Consider the following 27,161-nt stretch of genomic DNA (forward strand, 5'->3'; position numbering starts at 1 on the left):
CTTCTCAGGGGTTCTCCTTCACTGCTTTGCGCATCCATGAGCGGCATCCTTGCTTGTAAGTCGTACAATCCCTCTTCGTAGTCCCCAGAGCCAGTGTATCCCGTCCCTGAGGTAAGCAGGCCCAAAGATACTTGGGAACTCACTCACCCATTTGTTTACAAGCCATCTCATCATTATACCTGCTGCCCTCTTGCTCCCAACATTAGGAAAGTTGGATGTCCGCGACTCGGCCAACTGCTTTCTTTGTGGTTTCTAGCGCAAGCGCACCGTGTCCGAGACGCAAGCAAACTATGCTGACGTGAATGTAAAGGCCGACTTAATCCATGTCTCCCTGTCTAAAGGTTAACACATTTCCAATAAGAGGTGCGTGGCCCTGCTTATGAAACACAGCGTGTCATGGAATCGTAAACAAGAAATGACGCGACCAACGTGCTCCGATCGGTCTCGCTGAACTGTATAGTACATAATGAGCACGAGTGGTGGGAATCTCGGTGACGATGCAACCAGGAGCCCCAACCCAAATGTTCCAGTGAGGCGAGTGTTACGTTGCTGGACATGTAGGATGCGGCTAACGTTGTCGTCGGTCTCAATAGAAAGGTCATAATTTGTACTATAAGAACGAGTGCTAAGACTTACCATGAGCATGATGGCCTCACAACATCCCTCAAAATGAATGTCGAGCCACCGAAAGCATCCGAATCGGAATAACCCGTGCTGAGAACCAAAAGTGTATTATGTAAGTATAGTCAGCACGGCCTTCAGCTAGATATGCCGGCCGACTCGAAAGTATCGTGTTAGGCCGCATTGCACACGTTCAGACAAGGCTATCGGGTCTCCGACTTCCTCATGCGAACAGAGGCTTCGACCGACAAGACCTCCCTGGGGCGTCACAACGCCTACAACATAGCGGGTGGACGGATCAAACGGAGTCATGTCTGGTATTAATAGCAAAGAGGGCGTTGTGTGGCGGTGAAAATAAAGTCAACGGTTGTCTGGCGTGAATGTGCATTGTTGAACATCATGGATACATCGGCAGATTGAGAACCTTGTAAAAAACCGGGGTGATCTGGATATCCCGGTGCCAATGGAGTGGATGTGTGTGTAGTAGCATTTTGTGACTACGTGAAGAGGCCCCGTTCAAAATATTTAATAGACGCACATACGTGAATCCAATGACGGCATCCGATCTATGTTTAAACAAACCGTAAAGCTGTTGATATGCTATATGCTGGCGGAATATGCACAAAAGTGTGTGGCTGGAACGAATATCCTCTGTATGACGTTCTTATAAGCACCGTCTGACACCTGATACCCGTGTCAACCCGAGAAATCTGATAAGACGGATTGACCTAGCCTGTGGAGTTGTATTATGGTACACTTTCCACATTCTGTACTTTCCGCAGACACAGTGACACAGAGTGATATTGTACATTGAGATTTTAGTGTCTTTGAGAGGGTAAGAATGCAGTCGGTAGCAGGTTCTTGTGACAATGATGCCGTACCGGTCATTTTTTCACACATGAGAGAAGAACAATGGGATGCCATTGCCGAGAAGAAATGTTCTTCTTCTCGTTTAGGCATAGTGCCTGCACTTGCGATAGTAATCGATGGGACTCAACAGACCTAGCATTCACACTCGCGATGTAATAACACTTACTTTATGGATTCTGTTATACACAAAATTCGTTGGCAAGAAATGTTGAGATCCAATAAACAGCAAACACGGCACTCGGCCACGAGGTTAAAAGAAGGATCATGTTTCTTGCCATGAGGTTCCATTGTAGTGTCCCAAAATCCGAGTGGCGGAAAATGAGAGGAGTTATATTGCCTGATGGACACCTCATTGTGTGTATGTGTGGGAGAAAAGGTGATTTTGACAGTTGCAGCGCTGATGAACGACTAAATAGTGAGTCAGAAGATCGAGACTCGGCACTGGTTAATGAGCCTGGGATTTTTTTGTGTGTGTCGCCACCCAATTCCTATGTTTTGAGGAAAAAATTCTGTTCCTTCCCTGCTCACACCGTTCTCTCTCTGCCCTATCGCACCATCCTCCTTTGCGCTTATCCCAATGGCCCAGTACCAACAAGAATCCTTTGTCATCCCTTCCAACACCATTCTTCCTGGATCCTTTACTTCTTTCTTTGAATCAGACTGTGAGTATCGCAGTCGGTTTTATGGACAAACGCTTGATCCTGATCGACTCTTCATGCCATAGTAGCACCAGAATCAAACGATTATGAATCTCTACATCAACTCCAATGTGGTCCAAGTACGGTAGTAGAATCACCCGATTCGCATATTCCGTTATCCATGCCGTTTTCTGGCTTCGAGGGTCAAAATCCGGGCACATCTGAGTTTTTCTGTGAGTCTTTTAATTGAATACACTAGAAAGAGATGTCTAACAGCATACCGATTTTAGCCTCATATCCGCCTCCATCAACATCGCCGACTAATAATACCTCAGTATTCCATCCTACAACTGAAGAGGAGATACGGTTGTTGGATTCATTGTACACTTCTTATCCCTACACGGAGGAAGACATATTGGGGCAGAACAGTTGGAAAGGTGACCCGGTTTCACAACAATTTCATTGTTGATTATACACATAACTGATCACACTCGTCAGCGAGCAACCCTCCCTCTCCCATGGCAGATACTGAATCTGCGTGTGACCCTTTGCCACAGGACTCGTCGTGGCCAACGAACCGCGCCCCAGTATTTAGCGACGACTATCCATCTTCCTTTATGGAAGCATCAGTGTTCCCTACCGCAAACCAGAATTTGGGCTCTACGGCAGGCCCCTCACAATCGTAAGCATTGCTCGTACATCAATTTCGCATACGCTAAGAGTCCATAGATATTATGGACAAGGCATACACGATCCATATGCGACTGCTAATGAGGTTAGCATTCACAACAGTCGGCCGTTCACGCCGCTGTCCTCCTTCGCAACGTCCAGTAATCAGTATGGAAACGATTACCAGACCTGTATGTCGTGATATATCGTAGTTTGTGATTTTAGACTCACAATTCTTTCTATGCTTTTCTCGATGTAGTCTCAAATACTATTGGAGAAGGTTTAGATAACAATATGAGATCCACAGGCGAACAGCAAACCGTCGACAATCAATGCTCCGGGGATCACCCTGTCGAGCACGATTACAGTGAGCGCAACGCACATGGAAGGTATGTGTACCTGCCCCTTCCCCAGCAGTAGATGTTGACTGGAATTTTTAACATGAAAAACAGCGCGTTCCAGAGGTATGTGGTCATTGAAATTTTTTGTTCTTTAGAATGAAGGATTTTGACGAGATGTATCCCATAGCAGTCTATATGGACTGCACAATGCCCTGGAGTGGCCACCCAGGGCATATGAATCCCTCGAAGAGGAAGTGCCACATACCAACGCAGGTACATGGACGGACGAGTCCATTGTGCCGGAGCAGCCGGCTCCAAGCACCTCCCAGGTACAAGGCCATGTCCCCAGTTGTATGGGGGGCCTTGGTGTCAGCGTTACACGTGAACGCAAGAGGAGGAAGGAAAAGGGATTCCGGTTCGTCAATCTAGCTGCTAGCTAGATGGCAACGGTGGCGGGTACACGACTCACAGGCCCAAGATAAGATCAAAATATATACCGTAAGTGTTCTGTTCCCTCACAAGTAAACAATCTGACAAGTACCTTGGCACTTTTCACAGGTGCGAGATGTGCTCCAGCGCGAACCTGCAGCGACTGTAGGGAACGAGGGAGTCATCGAGGGTTGAGCCGGAGGACATAGGTGATGCGTCAGCGCTCACCTTTTTCCTTCCGGCTTATACTACCGCGATATCGATGGCCGGGTGCGTGGGAATTCCGCGCACACCGTCCGCGATGGCTCGAGAGCTCTATAAAAGGCGTCTTCGAAGCAAAATTTAGTCGGATAGGGGTGTTTTGGTAGGATTGAGATCAAATTAGCACGCAATAAATATATTTGATTTATAACTTCCAATCCCTTTCTTTTTGATGTATATGCAATTTGAAGTCTAGCATTAGACATCCCCGACCTCAAACTAAAACTCATGAAATTTGGGATCTTCACGCGTGTTCTCCTTCACACATTTGAACCCGAACACCAATACCATGGCCTCCATCCTACCCTATTTGTGAACCAGAATATACATGTACAAACTGTCCTCTCCAATCGAAGACAGAGTCTGAAGTTGCGTGCCATAGGCACTTACGCTCTGAATTTTCTCATTTTTGCCCTACCCTGTGTTGCTTTCTGTTGGCACAGGAGCACTTCAGAAACGAAGTTCGGCGGTCTCATTGACGGGATTGGTATTTTCACGGCAGACCCCGCACCACTCGTATATAACAACCGGCTCTACGTTTTCCTGGACCATGACAATGATGGGGCCACCCATTTTAACATGACCGATTGGCGCCTCTTCTCGACGGTGGATATGGCTAACTGGCAGTGTCATGGGTCTTTCCTAAGCCTTGCATACTTATCTTGGGCAGACGAAAATGCCTGGGGTCCCCAGGTAATCCCATGAAACAAAAAGTTCTAGTTCTTCTAGATGGAAAACTACGCACGCACATGTACTTTTTGCTGAACACACTTGAAATTGTATTTGAATATACGTTTTTTTCATGAAATTGCCTAAAAGCGAAATATATATACATGATGTTAGCTCAAATAAACCTCTAATCCATTCCATCAAGGTACATACTGCCTTTCCCAGTCAGGGAATACCTTAATTCACACATTCGTCTAGTTTAGAGAGTCGAATATATCAAATTTTTATTGATTTTCGGGACCAGCATTTCAACACTTGCATTTAATTCAAGTAACCTAGAACAGTCACCACGTGCATATCCAAGATTATTCAGAAGACCCCATATCTTAGCCTAACATAGACTGAAAGTGGAGGATCCCGCACCGTCCCGACTCGTAACACAACTCACCAAGTACACATACGGCAGGGTGCCCTCCTCCGTCCCTATCTGGAGTCGATTGGTCTCTCTTAGAGAGTTTTGGTGGTTGTTGAAGAAGTGGATGTAGACAGTACGTACAGCGACGTTTCCACAAAATATAACCTGGTTTAACTCACTTTCCTCATCCTCACTCCCTTCCCATGCATTCATTTTCTCAGGGGTTCTCCTTCATTGCTTTGCTCATCTCTCGGCACCCTTGCATGTAAGTCATCTAATCCCTCTTCGTAGTCTCCAGAGCCAGCGTGTCGCGTCCCTGAGATAGACAGACCCAAGACAGTGGTGAACTCACTCACCCATTCATTTACACGCCATTTCAACATCATACCACGAGCCCTCTTGCTCTCAACATTAGGCAAGTCAGATTTCTGCGACTCGGCTAACCGCTGTCTTTGTGGTTTCCAACGCAAGCGCGTCGTCTCCCAGAGTGTTATACACAAAATTCGTTGGCAAGAAATGTTGAGGCCCAATAAACAGAAAACACGGCACTCTGCCACGAGGCTAAAGAAAAGACTATGTTTCTTGCGATGAGGCATTGTGGTGTCCCAAATCCGAGTGGCGGAAAATAAGAGGAGTTATATTGCCTCATTGTGTGTATGTGTGGGAGAAAAGGTGATTTTGACAGTTGCAGCGCTGATGAACGACTAAATAGTGAGTCAGAAGATCGAGACTCGGCACTGGTTAATGAGCCTGGGATTTTTTTGTGTGTGTCGCCACTCAATTCCTATGTTTTGAGGGAAAAATCTGTTCCTTCCCTCCTCACACCGTTCTCTCTCTGCCCTATCGCACCATCCTCCTTTGCGCTTATCCCAATGGCCCAGTACCAACAAGAATCCTTTGTCATCCCTTCCAACACCATTCTTCCTGGATCCTTTACTTCTTTCTTTGAATCAGACTGTGAGTATCCCAGTCGGTTTTATGGACAAAAGCTTGATCCTAATCGAATCTTCATGCCATAGTAGGACCGGAAGCACTCTTGGAACAGCATCTGGCACCGGAATCAAACGATGATGAATCTCTACATCAACTCCAATGTGGTCCAAGTACGGTAGTAGAATCACCCGATTCGCATATTCCGTTATCCATGCCGTTTTCTGGCTTCGAGGGTCAAAATCCGGGCACATCTGAGTTTTTCTGTGAGTCTTTTAATTGAATACACTAGAAAGAGATGTCTAACAGCATACCGATTTTAGCCTCATATCCTCCTCCATCAACATTGCCGACTAATAATACCTCAGTATTCCATCCTACAACTGAAGAGGAGATACGGTTGTTGGATTCATTGTACTCTTCTTATCCCTACACGGAGGAAGAGATATTGGGGGAGAATAGTTGGAAAGGTGAGCCGGTTTCACAACAATTTCATTGTTGATTATACACATAACTGATCACACTCGTCAGCGGGCACCCGTGCGTCCCCCCAGGCACACACTGAATCTGGGTGGGACACTTTTCCCCAAGACTCATTGTGGCCAACGAACCGCGCCCCAGTATTTTGGGGCGACTATCCGTCTTCCTCTATGGAAGCTTTGACGTTCCCCGCCACAAACGAGTATTTGCGCTCGATGCCAGGCCCCTCAACATTGTAAGCATTTACTGAATATCAACTTCACACATGCTAAACATATGTAAACATTATAGGCCTGGCACGGATGATCTGTACGCGACTGCTAATGTCGAAACTAGCATCCAAAATCATCGGCCTTTCATGCCAGTGTCCCACTTTGGGACCTCTACTAATCAATATGGAAACGACTACCAGACCTGTATGTCCTGATACATCGTAGTTTGGGGATTTTAGACTCACGATTCTTTCTATGCTTTTCTTTGATGTAGTCTCAAATACTATTGGAGAAGGTTTAGATAACAATATCAGATCCACAGGCGAACAGCAAACTGTCGATGATCAATGCTCCGGGGATCACCCTGTCGAGCACGATTACAGTGAGCGCAACGCACATGGAAGGTATGTGTACCTGCCCCTTCTCCAGGAGTAGACGTTGACCAGAATTTCTAACATCAAAAACAGCGCGTTCCAGAGGTATGTGGTCATTGAAATTTTATGTCCTTTAGAATGAAGGGAGATGTTTCCCATAGCGGTCTATATGGACTTAACAATGCCTCGGAGTGGCTACCCGGGGCATATGAATCCCTCGAAGAGGAAGTACCGAACACCAATGCAGGTACATGGACGGACGAGTCCATTGTGCCGGAGCAGCCGGCTCCAAGCACCTCCCAGGTACAAGGCCACATACCCAGTTGTATGGGGGGCCTTGGTGTCAGCGTCACACGCGAACGCAAGAGGAGGAAGGAAAAGGGGTTCCGGTTCGTCAATCTAGCTGCTAGCTAGATGGCGACGGTGGCGGGTACACGACTCACAGGCCCAAGATAAGATCAAAATATATACCGTAAGTGTTCTGTTCCCTCACAAGTAAACAATCTGACAAGTACCTTGGCACTTTTCACAGGTGCGAGATGTTCTTCAGCGCGAACTATGGATCGAGGGAGTCATCGAGGGTTGAGCCGGAGGACATAGGTGATGCGTCAGTGCTCACCTTTTTCTTCCGGCTTATACTACCGCGATATCGATGGCCGGGTGCGTGGGAATTCCGCGCACACCGTCCGCGATGGCTCGAGAGCGCTATAAAAGGCGTCTTCGAAGCAAAATTTAGTCGGATAGGGGTGTGTTTTGGTAGGATTGAGATCAAATTAGCACGCAATAAATATATTTGATTTATAACTTCCAATCCCTTTCTTTTTGAGGTATATGCTATTTGAAGTCTAGCATTAGACATCCCCAACCTCAAACTAAAACTCATGAAATTTGGGATCTTCACGCTTGTTCTCCTTCACACATTTGAACCCCAACACCAATACCGTGGCCTCCACCCCACCCTATTTGTGAACCAGAATATACATGTACAAACTGTCCTCTCCAATCGAAGACAGAGTCTGAGGTCGCATGCCATACGCACTTACACTCTGAATTTTCTCATTTCAACACTTGCATTTAATTCAAGCAATTTAGACCAGTCACCACGTACATCGAAATATCGAAGATTATTCAGAACGCCCGTATTTTAGCCTAACATAGACTGGAATTCAAGGATCACGCACCGTCCCGACTGGAGACACAACTCACCAACTACACATACGGCAGGCTGTCCTCCAACGTACCTATCTGGAGTCGATTGGTCTCTCTTAGATGTTGGAAGGGTAGATGTGCCGGATAGTATGTACATCGACGTTTCCACAAAATATAAAAAGAGGCCTGGTTTAACTCACTTTACTCATCCTCACTCCCTCCCCATGCAGTCATCTTCTCAGGGGTTCTCCTTCATTACTTTACACATCTCTCACTAGCACCCCTGCTTATAAGCCATCTAATCCCTCTCTTCGTAGTCTGCAGAGCCAGCGTGTCGCGTCCCAGAGGTAAGCAGGCCCCAAGACAGTTGCGAACTCACTCTTAGGAAAGTCGGATGTCCGCGACTCGGCCAACTGCGTTCTTCGTGGTTTCCAGCGCAAGTGCATCGTGTCCGAGAGGCAAGCAAACCATGGTGGGGTGAATGAAAGGGCCGCCTTAATCGACGTCTACTCGTCTGAAGGTTAACACATTCGAAGCGGCACCGAATTCCGATTCGTCAACGCTCCAATAAAAGGTGGGAGGTCCTGCTAGACAGTGAAACACAACGTGTCATGGAAAGTTAAACAAGCAATGACACGACCAACTTGCTTCGATCAGTGTCGCTGGTCTGTATGGTGAAGCATGAGCGCGAGTGGTGGGATTCTAGGTGACTATGCAACTCGCGCTGTCCAACAGCGGTCCAGAAAGCATCCGAATCGGATTAACCCGTGCTGAGAACCAAAAGTGTATTATGTAAGTATAGTCAGAACGGCCTTCGGCTAGATATGCCGGCTCCGACTCGTGCTTGAAAGTATCGTGCCTGCACTTAGGCCGCATTGCACAAGTTCGGACAAGGCTATGGGAGTCTCGCACTTCCTCATGCAAATAGAGGCTTCGACCGACGAGACCTCCCTGGGACATCGCGACGCCTAAAATATAGCGGTAGCACGGATCAAACGGAGTCGTGTGTAGTATTAATAATAATAGCAGAGGCCAGCTGGATGGCGGTCAAAATGAAAATCGTAGGTTGACTGGCCTTTGTGAATTATTGAACATTATGGATCCATTGGAAGTTTCAGAATACTTGTATAAAGCAGTGAGTGCCTGGATATCTTGGTACCAATGGTGGTGTGTGTGTGAAGTAGCACTCGTGACTACGTGAAGACGCCCTCGCTCAGAATATTTGATAGACGCTGATATGTGAATCCAATGACGGCATCGGATCTATGTTTAAACAGAATAAAGAAATTGTGAAGTTGTTGATACGCCTTTTATATGCTGACTGGCTCGCAAAAAGACGTATCTCTTGAACGAACATCCTGTATGCCGTTCTTACAGGCCCCGTCTGACACCTGATACCCGTATAAACCCGAGAAATGTGATAAGACGGAGTGATCTAGCCTGGGGAGTAGTATGGTGGTATACCTTACACGCGTGTTCCTTCCGTACACAGAGTAATACAGTGTGCATCGTCCAATAAGATTTTAGTATCTTTGAGGGGGTAAGAAGGAATTCGGTAGCAGATTCTTGTGATAATGATCCTGTACCGGTCTTTTTTTCACACATGAAATAAGAACAATGGATACCATCGCCGAAAAGAAATATTCTTCTTCTCGTTTAGGCATAGTGCCTGCGCACTTGCGATAGTAATCGATGGCACTCAACAGACCTAGGATACACAGTCGTGATGGATGTAACAACAACTAATCTATGTTATCTGTGATACACAAAATCTGTTGGGAAATGTCGAGGCCCAATAAACAACAGACAGGTCGCTCGGCCACGAGGTTAAAAGAATGACTGTGCTGCTTCCATGAGGTTCCATTGTAGTGTGGCGGGAAATAAGAGGAGGTATTTTGCCTCATGATCACCTCACTGTGTGTATGTGTGGGAGAAAAGTTGATTTTGACAGTAGCAGCGCTGATACACGACTGAATAATGAGTCAGAAGCTTGAGACTCGGCACTGGTTAATGAGCCTGGGATTTTTTTGTGTATGTCGCCACTCGATTCCTTTGTTTTGAGGGAAAAATTCGGTTCCTTCCCTGCTCACACCGTTCTTTCTCTTTCCTATCGCACCATCGTCCTTTGCGATTACCCCAATGGCCGAGTATTACCAAGATGTATCCTTTGATATCCCTTCGAGCACTTTTCCTCCTCAATCCTTTGCTCCCCTGTTTGAATCGGAACGTGAGTATCGCAGACGGCTAAACAACTCTTGATGTTGATCGACTCCTCATACAATCGTAGCACCAAAATCATTCCTTGAACAGTTTCTGGCACAGGAATCCAGCGATAATGCATATTTACCTCCATTCCAATGTAGTTCAAGTACGGCTTATCCCAATGGCCCAGTACCAAGACGTATCCTTTGATATCCCTTCGAACACCTTTCCTCCTCAATCCTTTGCTTCCCTGTTTGAATTGGAATGTGAGTATTGCAGACGGTTTTATGAGCAAATGCTTAATGTTGATCGACTCCTCATACAATCGTAGCACCAAAATCATTCCTTGAACAGTTTCTGGCACAGGAATCCAGCGATAATGCATACCTACCTCAATTCCAATGTGGTTCAAGTACGCTTATCCCAATGGCCCAGTACCAAGAAGAATCCTTCAATATTCCTTCGAACACTTTTCATCCAGGATCCTTTTCTTCCTTGTTTGAACCAGAATGTGAGTATTGCAGACGATTTTAGGGAAAAACGCTTGATGTTGATCGATTCTTCATGCCATAGTAACACCTGAATCACTCTTGGAACAGCTTGCGGCACAGGATTCGGATGATTATACATCTGTACATCAATTTCAATGTCGTCCAAGTACGGTGGAAGCATTATCGGACTCGTATATCCCAATATCCACGTCTTTATCCGGTTTGACGGTCAAAGTGTTGGTGGGGAGCCTGTCTGTAAGTCTTTTGAGTTGAATATACTAGCAAGGGATGTCTAACTGAATACCGATTTTAGCGTTCTATCCCCCTACATCAGGATCATCGACTAATGCCCCCACATTCCATCCCGGTGCGACTGAAGGAGAGGTACAGTTATTTGATCCATGGTACCCTCCTTATCCGTACACGGAGGAAGAGCTACTAGGGCAGAATAGCTGGCAAGGTGAGCTGATTTCACAACAGTTTTATTCTTAATTATACGCATAACTGATCACACCCGTCAGCGAGCACCCGTGCGTCCCCCCCGGCACACACTGATTCGGGGTGGGATACTTTGCCACAATACTCGTCTTGGCCAACAAACCGCGCACCGGTATTTAGGGGCGACTATCCGTCTTCCTTTATGGAAGCTTTGGCGTTCCCCGCCACAAACAAGGATGTGGGCTCGATTCCAATCCCCTCAATATCGTAAGCATGGGTTGCATATCAAAGGCGTCTGTTAATGAGGTCCAAACCAGCATCCACAATAGTCGGCCTTTCACGCCGCAGTCCTCCTTTCAAAACTCAAGTAATCAGTATGCAAACAACTACCAAACCTGTATGTCCTGAAATACAGTAATTTTGGCCCTATTGACTCATGATTCCTGCTATTCTTTTCTTTGATGTAGTCCCAGATACTATCGGAGAAGGTTTAGGTAACACTAACATATCCACAGGCGAACAGCAAACTGTCGAGGATCAATGCTCCGGGGATCATCCTGTCGAGCACGATCACACTGAGCGAAACGCACATGGAAGGTATGTGTACCAGTTCCTTCTCCAGCAGTAGATGTTGACCAGAATTTTCAACATACAAAGCAGTGTGTTCCAGAGGTATGTGGTCATTGAAATTTTTTGTCCTTTAGAATGAAGGATTCTGACGAGACGTTTCCCATAGCAGCCTATATAGCCAGAACAATGCCTCGGAGTGGCTACCCGGGGCATATGAATCCATCGAAGAGGAAGTACCACATACCTACGCAGGTACATGGACGGACGAGTCCATTGCACCGGAGCAGCCGGCTCCAAGCACCTCCCAGGTACAAGGCCATGTCCCCAGTTGTATGGGGGGACTTGGTGTAAGCGTTACACGTGAACGCAAGAGGAGGAAGGACAAAGGGTTCCGGTTCGTCAATCTAGCTAGCAGGCTAGATTGACAATGGTGGTGGGTACACGACTCACAAGCCGAAGATAAGATCAAAAACAATACCGTAAGTGTTCTGTTCCCTCACAAGTAAACAATCTGACAAGTACCTGGGCACTCTTCACAGGTGCGAGATGTTCTTCAGCGCGAACCTGCAGCGACTGTAGGGAACGAGGGAGTCATCGAGGGTCGAGCCGGTAGACAAAGGTGATGCGTCAGCGCTCACCTTTTTTTCTTCCGGCTTATACTACCGTGATATCGATGGTCGGGTGCGTGGGAATTCCGTGCACACCGTCCTCCATGGCTCGAAAGCGCTATAACAGGGCTCTTCGAGACAAACTTTTGTTGGATAGAGGTGTTTTGGTAGGATTGAGATCAAATTAGTACGCAATAAATAGATTTCTTTTATAACCTGCAATCCCTTTCTTTTTGAGATATTTTCTATTTCATTAACATCATTTCACTGGCAAGTTCCAATAAGTCCCATTCGTTCCTCTTAGCAAATAAATTACTCATTATATTAGGCACCCCCAATATCAAACTCGAAGTCCCGCTCATTCTCCTTCACATATCTGGGAACCCCAACATTTGACATTGCCTCCATCCTACCCTATTCATTATTTTTTCAAGTCATATCATCTGCAGAAAAAGAAAAAATTTAGTAGTGCTATGGTTGTATAATAGGCTGGGTAGTCTTGTTGACTGCCCCCCTATTTTATTGCTCCTGTAGCTTCCTACCAAAAGTCAGTAGATTCTGTAGATTTCTTAGTCATATATGTAGCTTTTGTAGTCTTCTGTAATTTTAATAAATAGTATAATATTAATCTATAGGTACTACATTGCTAACTATATATTTTTATGCGCAATTTAATATTGAGTAAAAATCATTAATAGGACAGTTGGTATCATTAATATCTTTATTAGCCATTCTACTCCGTCCAATTAGCTGACTTTGGATAGTAAGCCTCCATCCAGTCTAACAACATATTATACCTCTATCTAACTCTCTTCAACTTGTCTACTATCAGAATCTGTTAAGTAAATAACAACAGAAAAGATATGGTTAGGACTAGAATCGAACCAATGACTCCCAAGTATGTTGCCAATACTTTACCACTGAGCTATATGACCTATAAATAGATTGAGAGTTATATGTCAATATCCACTATTGAATCCATTATTTGGACTCTGTGTTGTGTTTGTTAACATTGACATTAGTATTGTTGTTATTCCACTTATTCTATTCCATCTAATTCCATATCATAAAATCCCATAACTCAATTGACATTTACGCTATAGTCCATATTGTTTTGTAAAGTCTTATGGTCTACTGGTTAAGGACAGTCTATTTTTGGCTAAGGTTGACGGTTCAATCCTTGAGCAGGCCATTTATTTCGCTCGCAGACTACAAAGTCTATAAGTATATTGTAAGTACTACTGTATGTTGCATGGGCCTTGATTATATAGTTTCCATAAATTACTGTATATTGTGAATACAATGTATTAAACCTATGTAATGAAAATATATTAGATAATGATGTTATGTAAGGCTACTAAGTGCAAAAAAGGCTACTGGAAAGTGTGGTTACTACGGTGTCTACTGTAATATAGGTGTGTACTACTGAAAAAAACCTTTTCCGCTGATGATGTAACTTGAGAATCAGAATATACGCTTACAAACTACTCTCTGGAAACACACTCTGAGGTCGCGTGCCATACTCACTTACTCTCTGTTGCATTTCATTCTGCCTTGCGTTGCTTTCTGTGTCCTCACGGATATTTCAGAGACGAATTTAGATAGCTGCCTGTATTATATTGGTTAGCCGGCTGACCCTCTGCGGCCTGAGAGCTCAGGCAATACTCGGACATAGTCACACAAGATTACCAAAACTGTAGGAATCACTGACAGAAGCAAGACCTGATCTTATGAGGTTGCCCTTCACGCCTCATTGATACCTCGATAATCGCACATCCATTTAAAATTGAGTTTCTTTCATGACAACGTGAGTCGAAATCGCGAAGTTTGAGTACTCTAGAGCCAAATCATCCATTTTCAGTTTCAGAATGAAGATGATATGTGATTTTACTTACTTCTAGTGAGCTCAACGCTGCAATTACGGTGAGAAATCAGACTGATACCTATCTTGATGTTCAATTTGTCAATAATATGTTTCTCCTTCACTTAGCGTTCGGGCTTTGGTAATCTCAACGAGCTCTCATGGATCCTCGGATCCATACCTATGCTTGAATAAAGAGCACGAGATACAATTGAGATAGTTTTGCACAATTCAATCCACTGCATTGTTTCAAGTTAAAGAAGCAAGTGGACTCAGCCTGAGGAAGAATTCTCTTTCAAATGACCTGGTCATTATGACAGATAAACCGCATCTCCTCCGGGACTCTCCACCCTGAAAAGTAGGGCCAGGAACGATCCAGTGGAAACACCTGAGGACGGCACAACAGCGGCACCCTCATATCCACAGGAAATGGTCCGATATTTTGCCATTTTCGGCCTAAAATCAGCTCAAAACCTAACAATCCCTTTGTTTAACTTGGGGTTAATCGAATCCCTTTCACCTCCCTTTCAACATCACCTCCCTTTTGTTTTTTTGTCCCTAGAATAAAAGCCTGACTCCATGCCACCTATCAAAATTCATTTTCTTCCGCAACTACAACAGGTACGCGTCCTCCCAGGTCAAGATGCATTTTGGTTATTCATCACTCGCTATAGCACTTACTATAATCAAGGAACTTCAAATCTGTATCGTAAGATATGCCGCTCAACAACGCCTTTACTCAGTCTACTGCTGATGCCACCGTCTATTATGACTTTGGCGACGCTTCAGATGCTACGATCATCCGAGCTTCAGACACCACTATGGGTATGGAGGAAAACGAAGTGGAGGATATCCTGAACGACCTTGCAACGCCTTCTATCAGCAACGGGAACCCAACTACTATCAACACTATTGGTAATCCTCCATCGCCAACAGACAGTCGCCCCGAAACACATATGTTTCAACAATCCTTACCATCGAGTCCCCTTCGCGCGAGATTCAGTAACCTTGTTCTCCAGGCCGGTACCCCTCCACCCGTATTGCATCTGTTCCCTGAACTAAAGAGGGATGACCTTATACGTATCATGTCACACCAGCTGGAGGCTAGAGACCTCCACAGACTGCAACCAACCATTCACTCCGATGGTAGCCCCGACGTCGGCGAGAATATCGAAAACGCGACTTTCGATTCGCTTTACTTGTTACTCTTAAGATACTTTGAGATCGTCTCAATGTACTTTGCCCAAGACTACCTGATCACCCTAGCCTTCTTTGAATTCCTTGCCCATTTCCAGAGCATCTCGTCCAAGTATGAATGGCCAGCTGTGCGTCAATACACCCTTTCCTTCTTTGATTGCCGTCGAGTGGAGATGTACGACTCTAATGACTATTCCGGATGGTTACGCCCTGACGAGGCGCTCTCCGAGAAGTACCTTGTAGGTCATGAAAAGGGCGGTGCACTGTCGTTGGTATCGTCGACAACTATTTCCATCCCCGATACTGCTCCCCCTCAAGTAGTTCCCCAACCGACGAATGTTAATAACTCAGACGAAGCATCGCGCAAAGCTACGTTGTTTATTGGGTTTTTATGGTGCGTGAATCACTCATTTTCATATATTTTCTTCTGTCGTTAACATGCGTCTTCGTTCTGTAGTAGCTTCGTCGGGTTAATATTGGCGGCAATCGTTATGATCCCATTCTCACTGGCTCGACTCCTATTTACTTCCAACAAAGGGGCTGAAAAACGCCTCGAGGAGACTGTGAAAGAAGAAGAAGAGAGCTTTGACTTTTATGATTGAACATTCAGTCTTGAACTATTCATTGTTTGGGACTCGGGTAGTCCTCGACAATCCATGCTCTGTTGTTGATTGTATAGTTTCTGTGTGACTTTTAGTTTCCATTAGCCATGTGTAGGATATTTCTCAATTTAATCGGTGTATAAGTCCCCGCGTCGGTCTCTGGGAACGATTTGAAGCCAGTATTGAGGTTGACTCCAGACAAGGCTCTAGGGTAACTTCCCGGGCTGTTCAAAACATGGCCTGAATCACCATCCAGGACTCACCGATGAAGCAACGATGAAGGCAGGGGTTTGATGGCAGACAGTACATACTGTTCCCACGATGATAATCACGAGAAAGCCCTCCAGGTGATTGCCAGCGCGGACTATTTTGCTTACGCTCAACCATCACGACGACGCCCCGGAATGCTTCGAATCGTCTCGATACACTATTACGGACATACTTCGCAACAATAATAGACTAGGCGAGCGGTAGACGATGGTCATGTGGCCGCCCCTCACAGTTTTACCGCCGTTCAATGTCAATTCGCCAGCAATATTCAGACATATAAGGCGCGCAGGATGAGGAGCACTTTGAAGAGGCCCGATATGTTACCTCTAGCCGTTCTTCTCCTATCGTTCTCACGTCAAGCCTTTGCTATACCATCTGCGACGAGTTTGCAAGCTGATCTTACGTTTTTATTCCAAAATGACCTCAACTGTGCGTCTTTTCCTTTCTAACGGTCTGCTCTACTAAAGCTGACTTCTAATATCAGGGACAACCGCTGCTGATCACAAAGGGACAATTCTCATCAACAAGTTCGGGACCAAGGAAGAAGCTACCGCCGCATGCGCGGAACTTAACGAATCGATACTTCCGACAGATGGCCCATACTTTGATTCAGACATGAAGTCGCTGCTGACATATCTCAACGTCAATTCGCGATACTACAAACAAAAATTCTGGGTTGATTCTACACCAGATGCACCATGCTCCGTGGTTTCACTGCCTGGATCCCTGCAATCCGTTCCATGCAACAGTCGATTCCCAACGTTCTGCTCTCAAAGCTCCCCTTATCGTAGAAACACGGACGTTGATCCGGATCCCAAGTTTCGGGTGCAGGTCAAGTCGAAAAAGTTAACGATCGTTGGGTATGTTCGCTCCATTCTTCAGCCTTGATAGTTTCGTGACCAACATTCTTGTAGAACGCGAGATCATCTATCATTTCGGTTCCTCGGAATTCCCTACGCCGACCCGTTCGAACGCTTCAGTTATTCTAAATTGTATAGTGGAGCTGGCACGATCAACGCCCTGAATTATGGCTCGCCATGTACCCAGTCCAGTGGAGGAAGTGAAGATTGTCTGTTCCTCAATATATATACCCCATATCTCCCTCGAGATCCAGCTCGATCAAAGAGTCTCAAACCTGTCATGTTTTGGATCCATGGCGGTGGCTTCACAGATGGCCAGGCAAGCGATAGCATCTACGATGGAGGAAATATGGCCAGCCGAAGTGATGTGGTAGTTGTCAGTATCAATTATCGGTGAGTTATCTGCCCCTAGCGACCATTTCCCTCGCTCATTAGACATCAGATTAGGCGCTCTGGGGTTTCTGGCACTAGAAGATGGGGTAACTAATGGCAATTTTGGTATCGCTGATCAGGTTCGTCTTTCTCATTCGTTAATATGTGTCTACCAACCATCAAGAATAGATCACTGCTCTCCAATGGGTGCGTGAGCACATCGCAGAGTTTGGTGGCGACCCGTCCTTGGTCACCATCTATGGCCAATCTGCCGGTGCTGGCTCAGTTCGTGCCCTTCTTGCATCACCTCCTGCGTTTGGCTTGTTCCAAGGCGCCATAGCTCAGAGCAATCTGGGAGGCTTCGGCTATGCGTCTACCTACTCGAAGTATCTTACTATTCAGCAGCAATATGCCTCTTTCGGAGCCCCCCTTGTGTCTTCTGTTGGTTGCGCTGGCAGTGCCAACATTCTACAATGCCTACGGGCGCTACCTGCATCCAGTATCACTTCCACTCCTAATGGTCCCAGGTACCACCATTTTGAATCTGACCAATTTTGAAACTGGTTAAATGTATCGCATAGGTATATTGTAGTCGATGGGAAGTTCATTACTACGGACCAACTTGAGGTAAATGGATCCGGCCAGGCAGCAAGAGCCCATGTAATGTTTGGATGGACAAGAGACGATGGCTCCGACTTCATCGGTCCATATCCCACCCCTGGATCGACACTCGCAGGCGCTTTACTTGCAGCTGGGTATGACACATACTCACTAAGCACTCTATATCGTCTAATCATTTCGACAGGCTTAGCAGCGACGTGGTGGATAAAGTTGTTGGTTCTGACCTTTTCCCCACCCCCCTTGGTCCTAACTCGCTGGAAAACCTGTTCAATCTAACGAGCCGGATTGGCACAGACGGTCAATTCCGGTCAGTCTCAGAAACCAGTGAAAAGAAATCACACGAACTCAAACATGCTGTAGATGCATAGACCAAGCCACCGTTATCTCAGCTGCGAAACACGACGTCTTTGCTTCGGTGTGGGCATATCAGTTTGACCGTAGCTATGGAGGCTATGAGCCTGTTCCTGGAACGTGTGATCCTCCCTCAACACCTGCATTCCCCAACGGTGACCCTAATCTGCCATATTATCGGTGCGTCAGGCGCGAGCCGAAAAGGACATTCATCATGTACTGATATCATATATCTCTCTCCCGAAGATGCCACTCCGGAGAATTATACTACATGTTTGGAAATCTAGGGCAGGATTCACTGCCTTTCCGCGACGAACACGATCTGCTCTTGTCTCAGTACGCTGTGGACATGTGGGGCTCGTTCGCACGCACACAAAATCCCAATCCCTCGCCTTACTTCCTTACTGCTCGTGGATACACCAACACAGCCAACATGCTACGCGAAACAGGGCGTTGGAACAAGGTCACACCGCGTGAGAAGGCGCCTCTAAGAATTATCGATAACCAGCAACGGAATTCGCAGTGGCTGGAAGAAGAACAATGTGATTTGCTAGGGTATCCTTTTACCTACTTTGGATGAGGCGTGTTCGGCGCTTTCAATACTCTAGTCATACTGAAATGAAAATTTTTTAAGCAACTCAACTGGTTTCCGGATTGTTGTTTGCACAATCTGCATTACTTATAATAGTATCATTATGAAGATGGACAGTTTCATCATGCATTGACTCATCTGGAAGGATGTGCTATATCACTTACCCTACGGCTACCGTCCGTTTATTCAGCAGGAATCTGCATGGCGCTGCGCGATCAATATTCTTTGGCTAGAAGCACCATTGTATCATTTGATTTCTTAATCAAGGCATTGAGACTACAACTTATCTATTCTTACTTCAACCATTATTCTTAGCTCTTTGGAACAGTCAATGACAAGGTGTCCAGGTTTCATTAATCCATGATAGGGATGACTTCATCCATGGATTTATTGTAAAATTTTCCACGGTGAAACGCAATTTCTCTTTGTTCTTCAAGAACACAGAGAAAAACGTCAGTCAAACTTTGACTGACGTTTGGCGCTGATACCACGACGCTCCAGAAATTTTCCTGCGTCGAAAACTTCCTTTGCCATATTTGATATTGTTGGCGCATATCACAGAGCATAGAATGTGATGTCCCTTTCTGACAAGTTAGCTAGGTTCGAACAGGATCTAAACTCGTATTCCTGTTGTGTAACATGTCGCCTCACTTGAATCTGTTATTCAAATAGGCGAAAAATGGTCAAAATTGCTTTATCGATAATATATGAGTGGTCTGGTAGCTGTGAAATCATCATAAATAAACGCCTGTGATTTTCTGGGGAAGTTGAGTGCTACCGTTACTCTCTTTACTAGTCTCTTGGATGTTCATGACAGTTGGTGTCAACTTCAGGTTACCTTAGGAAGTTTTAGTCAAATAAATATATCGCATTATCGCGATAGTACCTCGATCATTAATTTCTTCACTCTCATGTGTCAGAGTCACTTTGTTGAAATAATAGGTTCAAACGCGGCTGAAGCGGCAGTGTGGAGTAACGTCTTAACACTGTGTGGATAGCCCTGCGAATCCTCTCACCTCACATAGGATATCAAGGTATGCGAACATAATCAATATTTTTGAATGCCTATATAATTCGGGTACCAGGAACCTGCATTCCTCACTGCGCCCTCCTACATCTCTCTATCAACCCATCTTGTTCACGATATTCACAATCAATTCACTAACTCACAATGTACACTAACAACCCATATGCACAGGCAGGATGGTCTAATCCTCAAAATCCTCACTCAATCAACGAGCGACCATCACTGAACGCTATCCTCGCAGCGTGTCCACCGACATATGGTGCACTTCCTCCATATCAAGTGGACGTCAAGGAGAATATAAACCTTACATTTCAGTTTCTATGCGCTGATGATGCGCTGAACTGTATCATCATTGGACCGAACAGCAAAAAGTTGTTTGAAGTCCGAACTACCCAAAATGTCACGAGAGTCATTGATGAGAGTAACGATGTCTTTGGAAACATACGGTGGTCCAGTCATCCAACTTTGGAGGTCAGAGGCATTCTTTCCGAACGACAAACGAGAGATTTTCTTCGTCTCTCCTCCGATAAACGGTAATCTCCTATTAGATTTCTGAAGCTCTCAAATACTGAATGCATCTAATTCCTACAGGTTTCGGACAATGATAATTCAAGGTAAAAGCTACGTATGGATTCCGGTAAAAAATGGTACCATTGTAAGTAAATAAAGACACAGCCGATGCGAACTTCTAATTTCAATTCTACCCAGCTACACCGCGAGGACCTGCGATCCCCAGAACCTATGGCTCGCATAGCCTATCACACAACTAAACAGGGTCAACAGATCATTTTAGAGCTGGTCACGGAGGCCGTTCAACAGGGCCTCCTTCAACCATGCATAATGGCAACCATCTTGCTCTCGACATCTCGGTTTCTTGATTAGCTTAAGCATCCGTGTGTCGGAGCTGGCTACTTTTTGAATCGAGTTTGTTATTTAAATTATGGCGCATAAATTATTTTTGTTATGTTTATTCGATATCTGTATGCAGGACAGACAGTTTAAGAATATATTGTATCTCTGAACCATTAACCTTTTTATAACCTGAGTTGATTCTCTTGTTGTGGCCAAGTTGTGGCCATATGGTAATGAATGATGGGCGCTAATAATACAGTCCGGATAATTTCTTTAGGCGCTTAATCGTAAGGCCGACTAGCTCAGCTGGTTAGAGCGTCGTGCTAATAACGCGAAGGTCTTGGGTTCGATCCCCACGTTGGCCAATAATAGTTCTTTCTTTTGGGAATTTTTATTTTCGAATTATAAAATACTGTTCTTATCAAAATATATAGAGCGCAGTAACACGGCCGCCACTGAAAAAATGAGTTTAAATCAGGCGTGACTGAGAGCACAGCAGGGATTTGTGGATGTTGTCGTTATCATATGTAAACTTCGGAGATAGTGTTAAAATCCTTTTCACCCAAGTAACATTAAAGGATTCGAACGTATGCAGAATTCACAATCCCGAAATTTGTCAGAAACAATTCAATTAAAATTGTTTCGCTGTATAACAGTGTAAACGGTCCTGCATCTACATTATGAACCGCACCCAAGCGGTGCGTAAGCCAATACTTTTGGTTACCTCCTGATCGGATGTATTATGCCATACTCGGTTAGGTTGCAGTTTGGGTCGTAATTTTTTGACCACGTTTTGCCCTGAATTAGTCAACAACCAACATCACATGAGCAATTCTTTTTAAAGTCCACCGTCCGTTCTTGTTCGACCAGAGTACTTCTTGACCGTTATATTACCTGACTATCTTTAGCCAACTGGAAACCAACTGTTGGGCATATTATTCTTTCTCTAAATGTCGAATAGTGCAACCTCCATTCCGAATGTCGCAGGAAAGCCACTCGTAAAACGATCACAGGGTGCATGCGCTGAATGTAGAAGGAAAAGGAGTGAGTGCCAAGTTCTTGGTAGCCCAATTTCGACTGAGCAATGCGTTTATCTCTAAAGGCAGATGTAAATGTCCATTATATATGTACTTCTCTCTCCTAATCATTGTAAACAGGCGACAGAGCCTTGCGAAATGGCCAGAAATGCACAAATTGTGAAAATGCCGATATCGACTGTGTTATTGCTGGATCGCAGGTACCGTACACGTTCCCTGTTCATGTTGCTCACGGCCAACAGTATGATTGACGTAGAAATCTCAATTGCAACAACAACAAGAGTACGTGCTGATAACCCATTGATCACGACGTTGATTGAACGCCTATCAGATATATTCGTATTTTGGAGAAGAGGGTAAAGAGATTAGAAAACTACATCCAAGCAGTAAGGTGGAATATTGATGTCGCTGATCTCTGTGTAACGACTTAGTGTTCGGTGTAGCTTTTCCCTAATGATGACGTCGACGTAGTCATCAGTAAACCTCCTACGTACTGCGACAGTCTTGTAAACGCGTATGGATGCTAATCGACTTTACAGATCTCTTCCATCGCTTAGCACCTCGAAGGATAATGTTACCGATGGCTTGATTGTTTCCAACTCGAAACAGGGAGATAATTCGGATATCTCTGACGAAGATGACATGGGTTATGTTGAAATAGCAAATCAGCTTCGTCAATTTTCTTTGACTCCCATCATATCACCTCGATTTATCGGTCAAGGAAGGCAAGTTGTCGATGTTCAATTTAGTTGAAAATTTTATCGAATGTGATTTCAGCCCAATCATGGCTGCCAAACAGGCTGCTACCATGAGGAGTTTGGTCACTGGTCAGCCTGACACTGGATTAGATCCGAAGCACTATATGAGATCCCAATTTTGGTCCATGAATCCAGTACGTCTTTTTGCTATGTTTTCCTCAGGGTACTCCCAGTCACGATTTATGGCTACGTACTAGTGGGAGCACGCCTACATTACATCTTCTGAATCGACATACGTTTATCCTGAGCCTGATCTCCTCCTGGAGTTGGTGACGGTGTATTTTGAGAAGACAAATGCCCTTATTCCGATTGTTCACGAGCCTTCTTTTATGAAAGGTCTCCTGTCGGGAAAGCATCACGTTGATCCATCGTTTGGACAAATTGTGCTTTTAGTCTGTGCTAATGGAGCTAGATATTCTACAGACCCCCGTGCATGCTATGCACCAGAATCTCAGCATTCGAGTATGTCTAACGGTTGGCAATTTTTCCGTCAAGTACCGTTACATCGACGGCAAATGTTCTACACAACTACCGTCTATGATTTACAATACTACGCTGTCAGTAACCCCTTGATTAGAGTTGACCTGAAACTTATGATGATCCAGCTTGCTGCAATCTTCGTGAATGGTTCAGCGCTGTGCTCTGTTTCTTCCAATATTGTGGGCATTGGACTACGCTACGCCATAGAAATAGGAGCTCATCGCAGAAATGGCCAAACTCAACCTTCATTTGAGAACGAACATTCGAAACGGGCATTCTGGTGAACACAGAGATCTTTATCATTCCTTGATCCCTAATTTTTCGTTACTCTCAGGGTACTTTTCTGTTTAGATGCTCTTCTAAATTCGTTCTACGGCAGACCTGCTGGAATCTCGCATGACAGGTATATTCACCCTGATCTTCAACTATAGACCAGTCTCCATTTGTCTTACTAATGATTAGTTTTGATTTGGAGTATCCAGTTGAATGCGACGACGAATACTGGGACCACGAAGACCCACAGAAACGTTTTAGACAACCGCCTGGAAAGCCCTGTTCCATGTCGAACTTTATCCACTTGATCAAGCTGTGCGAAATCCTCAGTTTCTCGTCCAGAACCCTATATTCCACGAAGAAATCTAAACTCGTTTCAGGGTACTTTGGAGAGGACTGGGAGATGCGAATGGTTGCCGAACTGGATTCTTCACTCAATAAATGGAGAGCAGCGCTACCTTCTCACCGTATGTGCAACATTATCTTATCTGTCTATCTGGTCCTTATTAGGAAGTATCGCCCTATAGTCCAATGGGATCCTCTGCGAGAAGACGAGAAGTTCTTCCAACAGTCAGCTAATCTAAATTCCATATTTTTCTACGTACAGATTCAAGCCCATCGCCCATTCTTGATTAAAAAATCGAAGCTATCACTCACATCGGTCATCATGTGCACGAACGCTGCTAGATCATGTTCTGGGATACAGGAAGCTGCGATGGCGAGGGATTGTCGCGTACTTCCTCATACAACGGTAAGTTTATCTCTGGCTCGACACAAGATCATTTCTGATGTTTATTTAGTATATAGCATTTACCGCGGGGATAGTATCTGTTCTTTGCCTATGGAGCAGTCGTTGCCCAGGTTACGTTGGTGATCCACAGAAAGAATCAGAAAATCTTCTTAGATGTGTCAGTGTCCTCAAGAAATGCGAAAAACTGTATGACCTCTTCTTATCTCTCTTCCAGCATCAAGTTGCTGATGCATTTCAATTTCACGTAGGTGGCATAGTGCTGGCTCGTTTCGGTGATAACAATTGTTCCAAAATATGGTGTTTTGTAATTGAACTCAGTCTTCTAGTGATGTCCTGTGTGAAGCTGGCGCGCTTGATAGATCTGAAATTGATGGTCCTTCACCCGAAAATTCCAGCGGCACCATTCAGCTACCTGACCCGTTCAAAACCATATTCTCTCCGCCGTTACAAGATGATGCAACTTGGTCGAACAATTGGGACTACACTGGACTGTTCCTCGCAGAAATGGGACATCGTGAGCTACAGAGCTCCGAGATAAACCATCCTCAATTGGCACCGTCAGGACTAGGTCTGCCCAATAATTCTGATCCATCAGTGAGCAACACTCCTATAGAATGGAGCAGTAATACTGCGGGATATCCCGGCTATCCTCGGTGAGGGCGCGCTTGCTCTATTGTGATTGTTTTCCGTTATTTATCTTATGATTTAGCTATGAAGGCTGGGAGCAATACGCTCGTCACGTTTAACGTGGGTAACGATAGGTCGTCCCGCATGCGCGTCCCCGTGGTGTTTCCGTCATCCGTCTACGCATTTCCATTATATAAATACAACTAGTATTCACGATATCACAGAGTATATATGTTGTCGTCCTCTGTCGGTACAACAATGTACATACTGTGTATAGACGCGGATAGTAACCAGAGATCGTTCAATGTCCTTTAGCCGGGTATCCACTCATCCTCATTCTCAGTCAAATTTTCTGCAGCGCCTAAGAGGATGCGGCTGGCTCCGTGCATCCGAATGAAACACCCGTCTGAGAAGATACATCAATGCCTGCAATCCACATTGATTCGACATGCAACTTACGAAGTCGTTGTTGGTGCAGCAGGCCTGAATGCCATCGCTATCGGCACTGGAGACTGGTGAGTCGCAAGTAATAAGGAGGGGTTATGAATTAATGTATGTATTACCATGTGTCGTCGAGAGGGGAGCAGAGGACTATGTTGAAGGTGGATCGTCAGACATGGTAACTATTCCAAAAGTAAGAATCACTTACGTCCAATGTCACCGTCGTCGGAGGGGATGTCAACGCCAGCAAACTGCGGCAGCGCGCTCAGCTGAGCAATGCTGTCAGGTGTTCGCTGTGAAAAGAACGTGGTTAGTATGTGCACTAACCTAAATCACAGCCTGAGTAAATACCTCTTGAGTCGAGAAGCAGCAGAGAGCAGTTCCGGAATCGCATGAAATCTGGGCTGCAACGAGGGCGGGAAGAGCAAAAGCGAAAAGAGCGAAAGCGCGCATGATGTAGGTAGAGTAGAGGGCTAAAGGAGTAGACCTAGGAGATGTTCAATGCTTCAACGAGGTTGAAACAGCGAATCGTGGCGACATCCTGTCCTCCTGTTTTTATACAAACCGACACTAATTTTGGTAACAGCGTGAGCGTGAAGGTCGAGCCGCCCGGATCAGACGTCTTGTCGAATCTCGCAGCCGAATCAATTAATCATTAACGCCGGACAGCTTGTACCTGATCGCACATACATGTCCGGAATGTAGACGGTGATACATAGAAGCATGGTCGGATGCATTGCCTCTATGGACAGAACACAAGTGTCGATCTGTCAGCACAAATATACAGGAATCCTGAACGCTTTCGGCATACTGGTGAGATTGCAAGTACATAAAATGGGTGAGAATTAGGGTGCCCCAGTGAAAACAACTGTTGTTTGTAAAATGAACTTTTGAAGGGGAAGAACAATCGATATTTGGCGTGAGTAAGACGAAATGTTTTGATACACAAGACAGCTGTAAGTATCATTGGCGAGACTGCGTGGGTAGAGCGTGAGAGGACTCGTTCTCAGGCGCAGATTATCTGTCACATCCAAATAACTTCCCCGTTGTCTTTCATGTGCTATTTCTGACTTCCAGATATTTCTGTATCTACGAGACAAGTTCAAAGAAATTATGGGGCTTCCCATCCTTCTCTCGCCTTGAAGGCGAAGATGCAGCAAGGAGGGACGTTATGTAGGAATATAGATACTATAACATAAAGCTGGGAGGTAAGGATGATCACTGAATGTATTAAGTGAATCATTGGTAGAAGAAGGTACTATTCTGTATTCTTTCTGTCGTATATGTCGAACTGCTGGCAGTCAACAATCCATCATTAAGTATATAATTGGTGGATATTTATTTTGAGAAATATCGAGGCACAAGCTCTGATAGAATTCCAATCCCATGTGTACCAATGATATTCGCTGTCCTGGAGGCAGCGAGGTCTGCCGAGGCTGGGAGAATCTAATTTTAGATATGTCCTAAAATAGATCTTTGTAAGAGACGTCGATTACGGGGAGGTCTGTGGAGCCAATCCTTCAGTTGAATCATATTTTTTTGAAGTATATTACAACATGAAGAATAATTTGAAGTCAAAAATTTCTTGCAGCACTGCCGATATTAATCAGCGCTGACATTTAATGGCATGGACTCTTGTCTTTCGTTATATCAGGCAATCCTGTGTGATGAATCACTTGATAAATAAAGCCCAATTCTTTAATGAAATTACGCCGTATTACTACTTCCAATCATGTTCTCCAGAGAAATTACGAACATTTGAAGTTTGAACACAGTAAATTCTGAGGGCTCACTGAGGAGACGAAAGGATGTAGTGAAGAGA

The 27,161-nt window shown here is 45.0% G+C and overlaps 9 protein-coding genes and 1 non-coding gene across 10 annotated transcripts; 9 read left to right on the forward strand and 1 right to left on the reverse strand.

Annotated features, from left to right (window-relative positions):
- Positions 1–2,647: 2,647 nt before the first annotated feature.
- JR316_0007645 (uncharacterized protein) lies at positions 2,648–3,579 on the forward strand (the record flags this gene model as incomplete). The annotated part of the gene is made up of 5 exons (XM_047893378.1): positions 2,648–2,811; positions 2,859–2,989; positions 3,058–3,187; positions 3,251–3,262; positions 3,327–3,579. 5 exons carry the CDS (start codon positions 2,648–2,650, stop codon positions 3,577–3,579), a joined length of 690 nt encoding a protein of 229 aa, XP_047746693.1.
- Positions 3,580–5,785: 2,206 nt separating this feature from the next.
- Positions 5,786–7,323, forward strand: JR316_0007646 (uncharacterized protein; the record flags this gene model as incomplete). The annotated part of the gene is made up of 7 exons (XM_047893379.1): positions 5,786–5,870; positions 5,933–6,109; positions 6,212–6,313; positions 6,375–6,558; positions 6,615–6,739; positions 6,810–6,939; positions 7,047–7,323. 7 exons carry the CDS (start codon positions 5,786–5,788, stop codon positions 7,321–7,323), a joined length of 1,080 nt encoding a protein of 359 aa, XP_047746694.1.
- A 3,118-nt stretch (positions 7,324–10,441) lies between these two features.
- JR316_0007647 (uncharacterized protein) lies at positions 10,442–10,882 on the forward strand (the record flags this gene model as incomplete). The annotated part of the gene is made up of 3 exons (XM_047893380.1): positions 10,442–10,526; positions 10,592–10,771; positions 10,860–10,882. 3 exons carry the CDS (start codon positions 10,442–10,444, stop codon positions 10,880–10,882), a joined length of 288 nt encoding a protein of 95 aa, XP_047746695.1.
- Positions 10,883–10,906: 24 nt separating this feature from the next.
- JR316_0007648 (uncharacterized protein) lies at positions 10,907–12,184 on the forward strand (the record flags this gene model as incomplete). The annotated part of the gene is made up of 7 exons (XM_047893381.1): positions 10,907–11,006; positions 11,065–11,211; positions 11,273–11,456; positions 11,507–11,586; positions 11,657–11,786; positions 11,847–11,861; positions 11,926–12,184. The coding sequence occupies 7 exons, from the start codon at positions 10,907–10,909 to the stop codon at positions 12,182–12,184; spliced, it is 915 nt and encodes a 304-aa protein (XP_047746696.1).
- A 2,760-nt stretch (positions 12,185–14,944) lies between these two features.
- On the forward strand, positions 14,945–16,027 carry JR316_0007649 (uncharacterized protein; the record flags this gene model as incomplete). The annotated part of the gene is made up of 2 exons (XM_047893382.1): positions 14,945–15,819; positions 15,883–16,027. 2 exons carry the CDS (start codon positions 14,945–14,947, stop codon positions 16,025–16,027), a joined length of 1,020 nt encoding a protein of 339 aa, XP_047746697.1.
- A 587-nt stretch (positions 16,028–16,614) lies between these two features.
- On the forward strand, positions 16,615–19,081 carry JR316_0007650 (Para-nitrobenzyl esterase; the record flags this gene model as incomplete). Its single annotated transcript, XM_047893383.1, has 9 exons — positions 16,615–16,726; positions 16,782–17,157; positions 17,212–17,550; positions 17,600–17,669; positions 17,719–18,056; positions 18,111–18,284; positions 18,335–18,457; positions 18,511–18,681; positions 18,748–19,081. 9 exons carry the CDS (start codon positions 16,615–16,617, stop codon positions 19,079–19,081), a joined length of 2,037 nt encoding a protein of 678 aa, XP_047746698.1.
- Positions 19,082–20,264: 1,183 nt separating this feature from the next.
- Positions 20,265–21,002, forward strand: JR316_0007651 (uncharacterized protein; the record flags this gene model as incomplete). The annotated part of the gene is made up of 2 exons (XM_047893384.1): positions 20,265–20,591; positions 20,829–21,002. The coding sequence occupies 2 exons, from the start codon at positions 20,265–20,267 to the stop codon at positions 21,000–21,002; spliced, it is 501 nt and encodes a 166-aa protein (XP_047746699.1).
- A 261-nt stretch (positions 21,003–21,263) lies between these two features.
- On the forward strand, positions 21,264–21,337 carry JR316_0007652. Its single transcript has one exon. It is a non-coding gene; the product is annotated as a tRNA-Ile (tRNA).
- A 1,456-nt stretch (positions 21,338–22,793) lies between these two features.
- Positions 22,794–25,017, forward strand: JR316_0007653 (Putative transcriptional regulatory protein; the record flags this gene model as incomplete). Its single annotated transcript, XM_047893385.1, has 9 exons — positions 22,794–22,901; positions 22,965–23,527; positions 23,582–23,650; positions 23,710–23,987; positions 24,048–24,271; positions 24,321–24,457; positions 24,520–24,543; positions 24,598–24,924; positions 24,981–25,017. 9 exons carry the CDS (start codon positions 22,794–22,796, stop codon positions 25,015–25,017), a joined length of 1,767 nt encoding a protein of 588 aa, XP_047746700.1.
- Positions 25,018–25,539: 522 nt separating this feature from the next.
- Positions 25,540–25,792, reverse strand: JR316_0007654 (uncharacterized protein; the record flags this gene model as incomplete). Its single annotated transcript, XM_047893386.1, has 2 exons — positions 25,540–25,632; positions 25,691–25,792. 2 exons carry the CDS (start codon positions 25,790–25,792, stop codon positions 25,540–25,542), a joined length of 195 nt encoding a protein of 64 aa, XP_047746701.1.
- Between the last annotated feature and the right edge of the window lie 1,369 nt (positions 25,793–27,161).

The sequence above is a fragment of the Psilocybe cubensis genome, chromosome 7 (genome assembly GCF_017499595.1).
Source record: "Psilocybe cubensis strain MGC-MH-2018 chromosome 7, whole genome shotgun sequence".
Taxonomy (NCBI): Eukaryota; Fungi; Basidiomycota; class Agaricomycetes; order Agaricales; family Agrocybaceae; genus Psilocybe; species Psilocybe cubensis.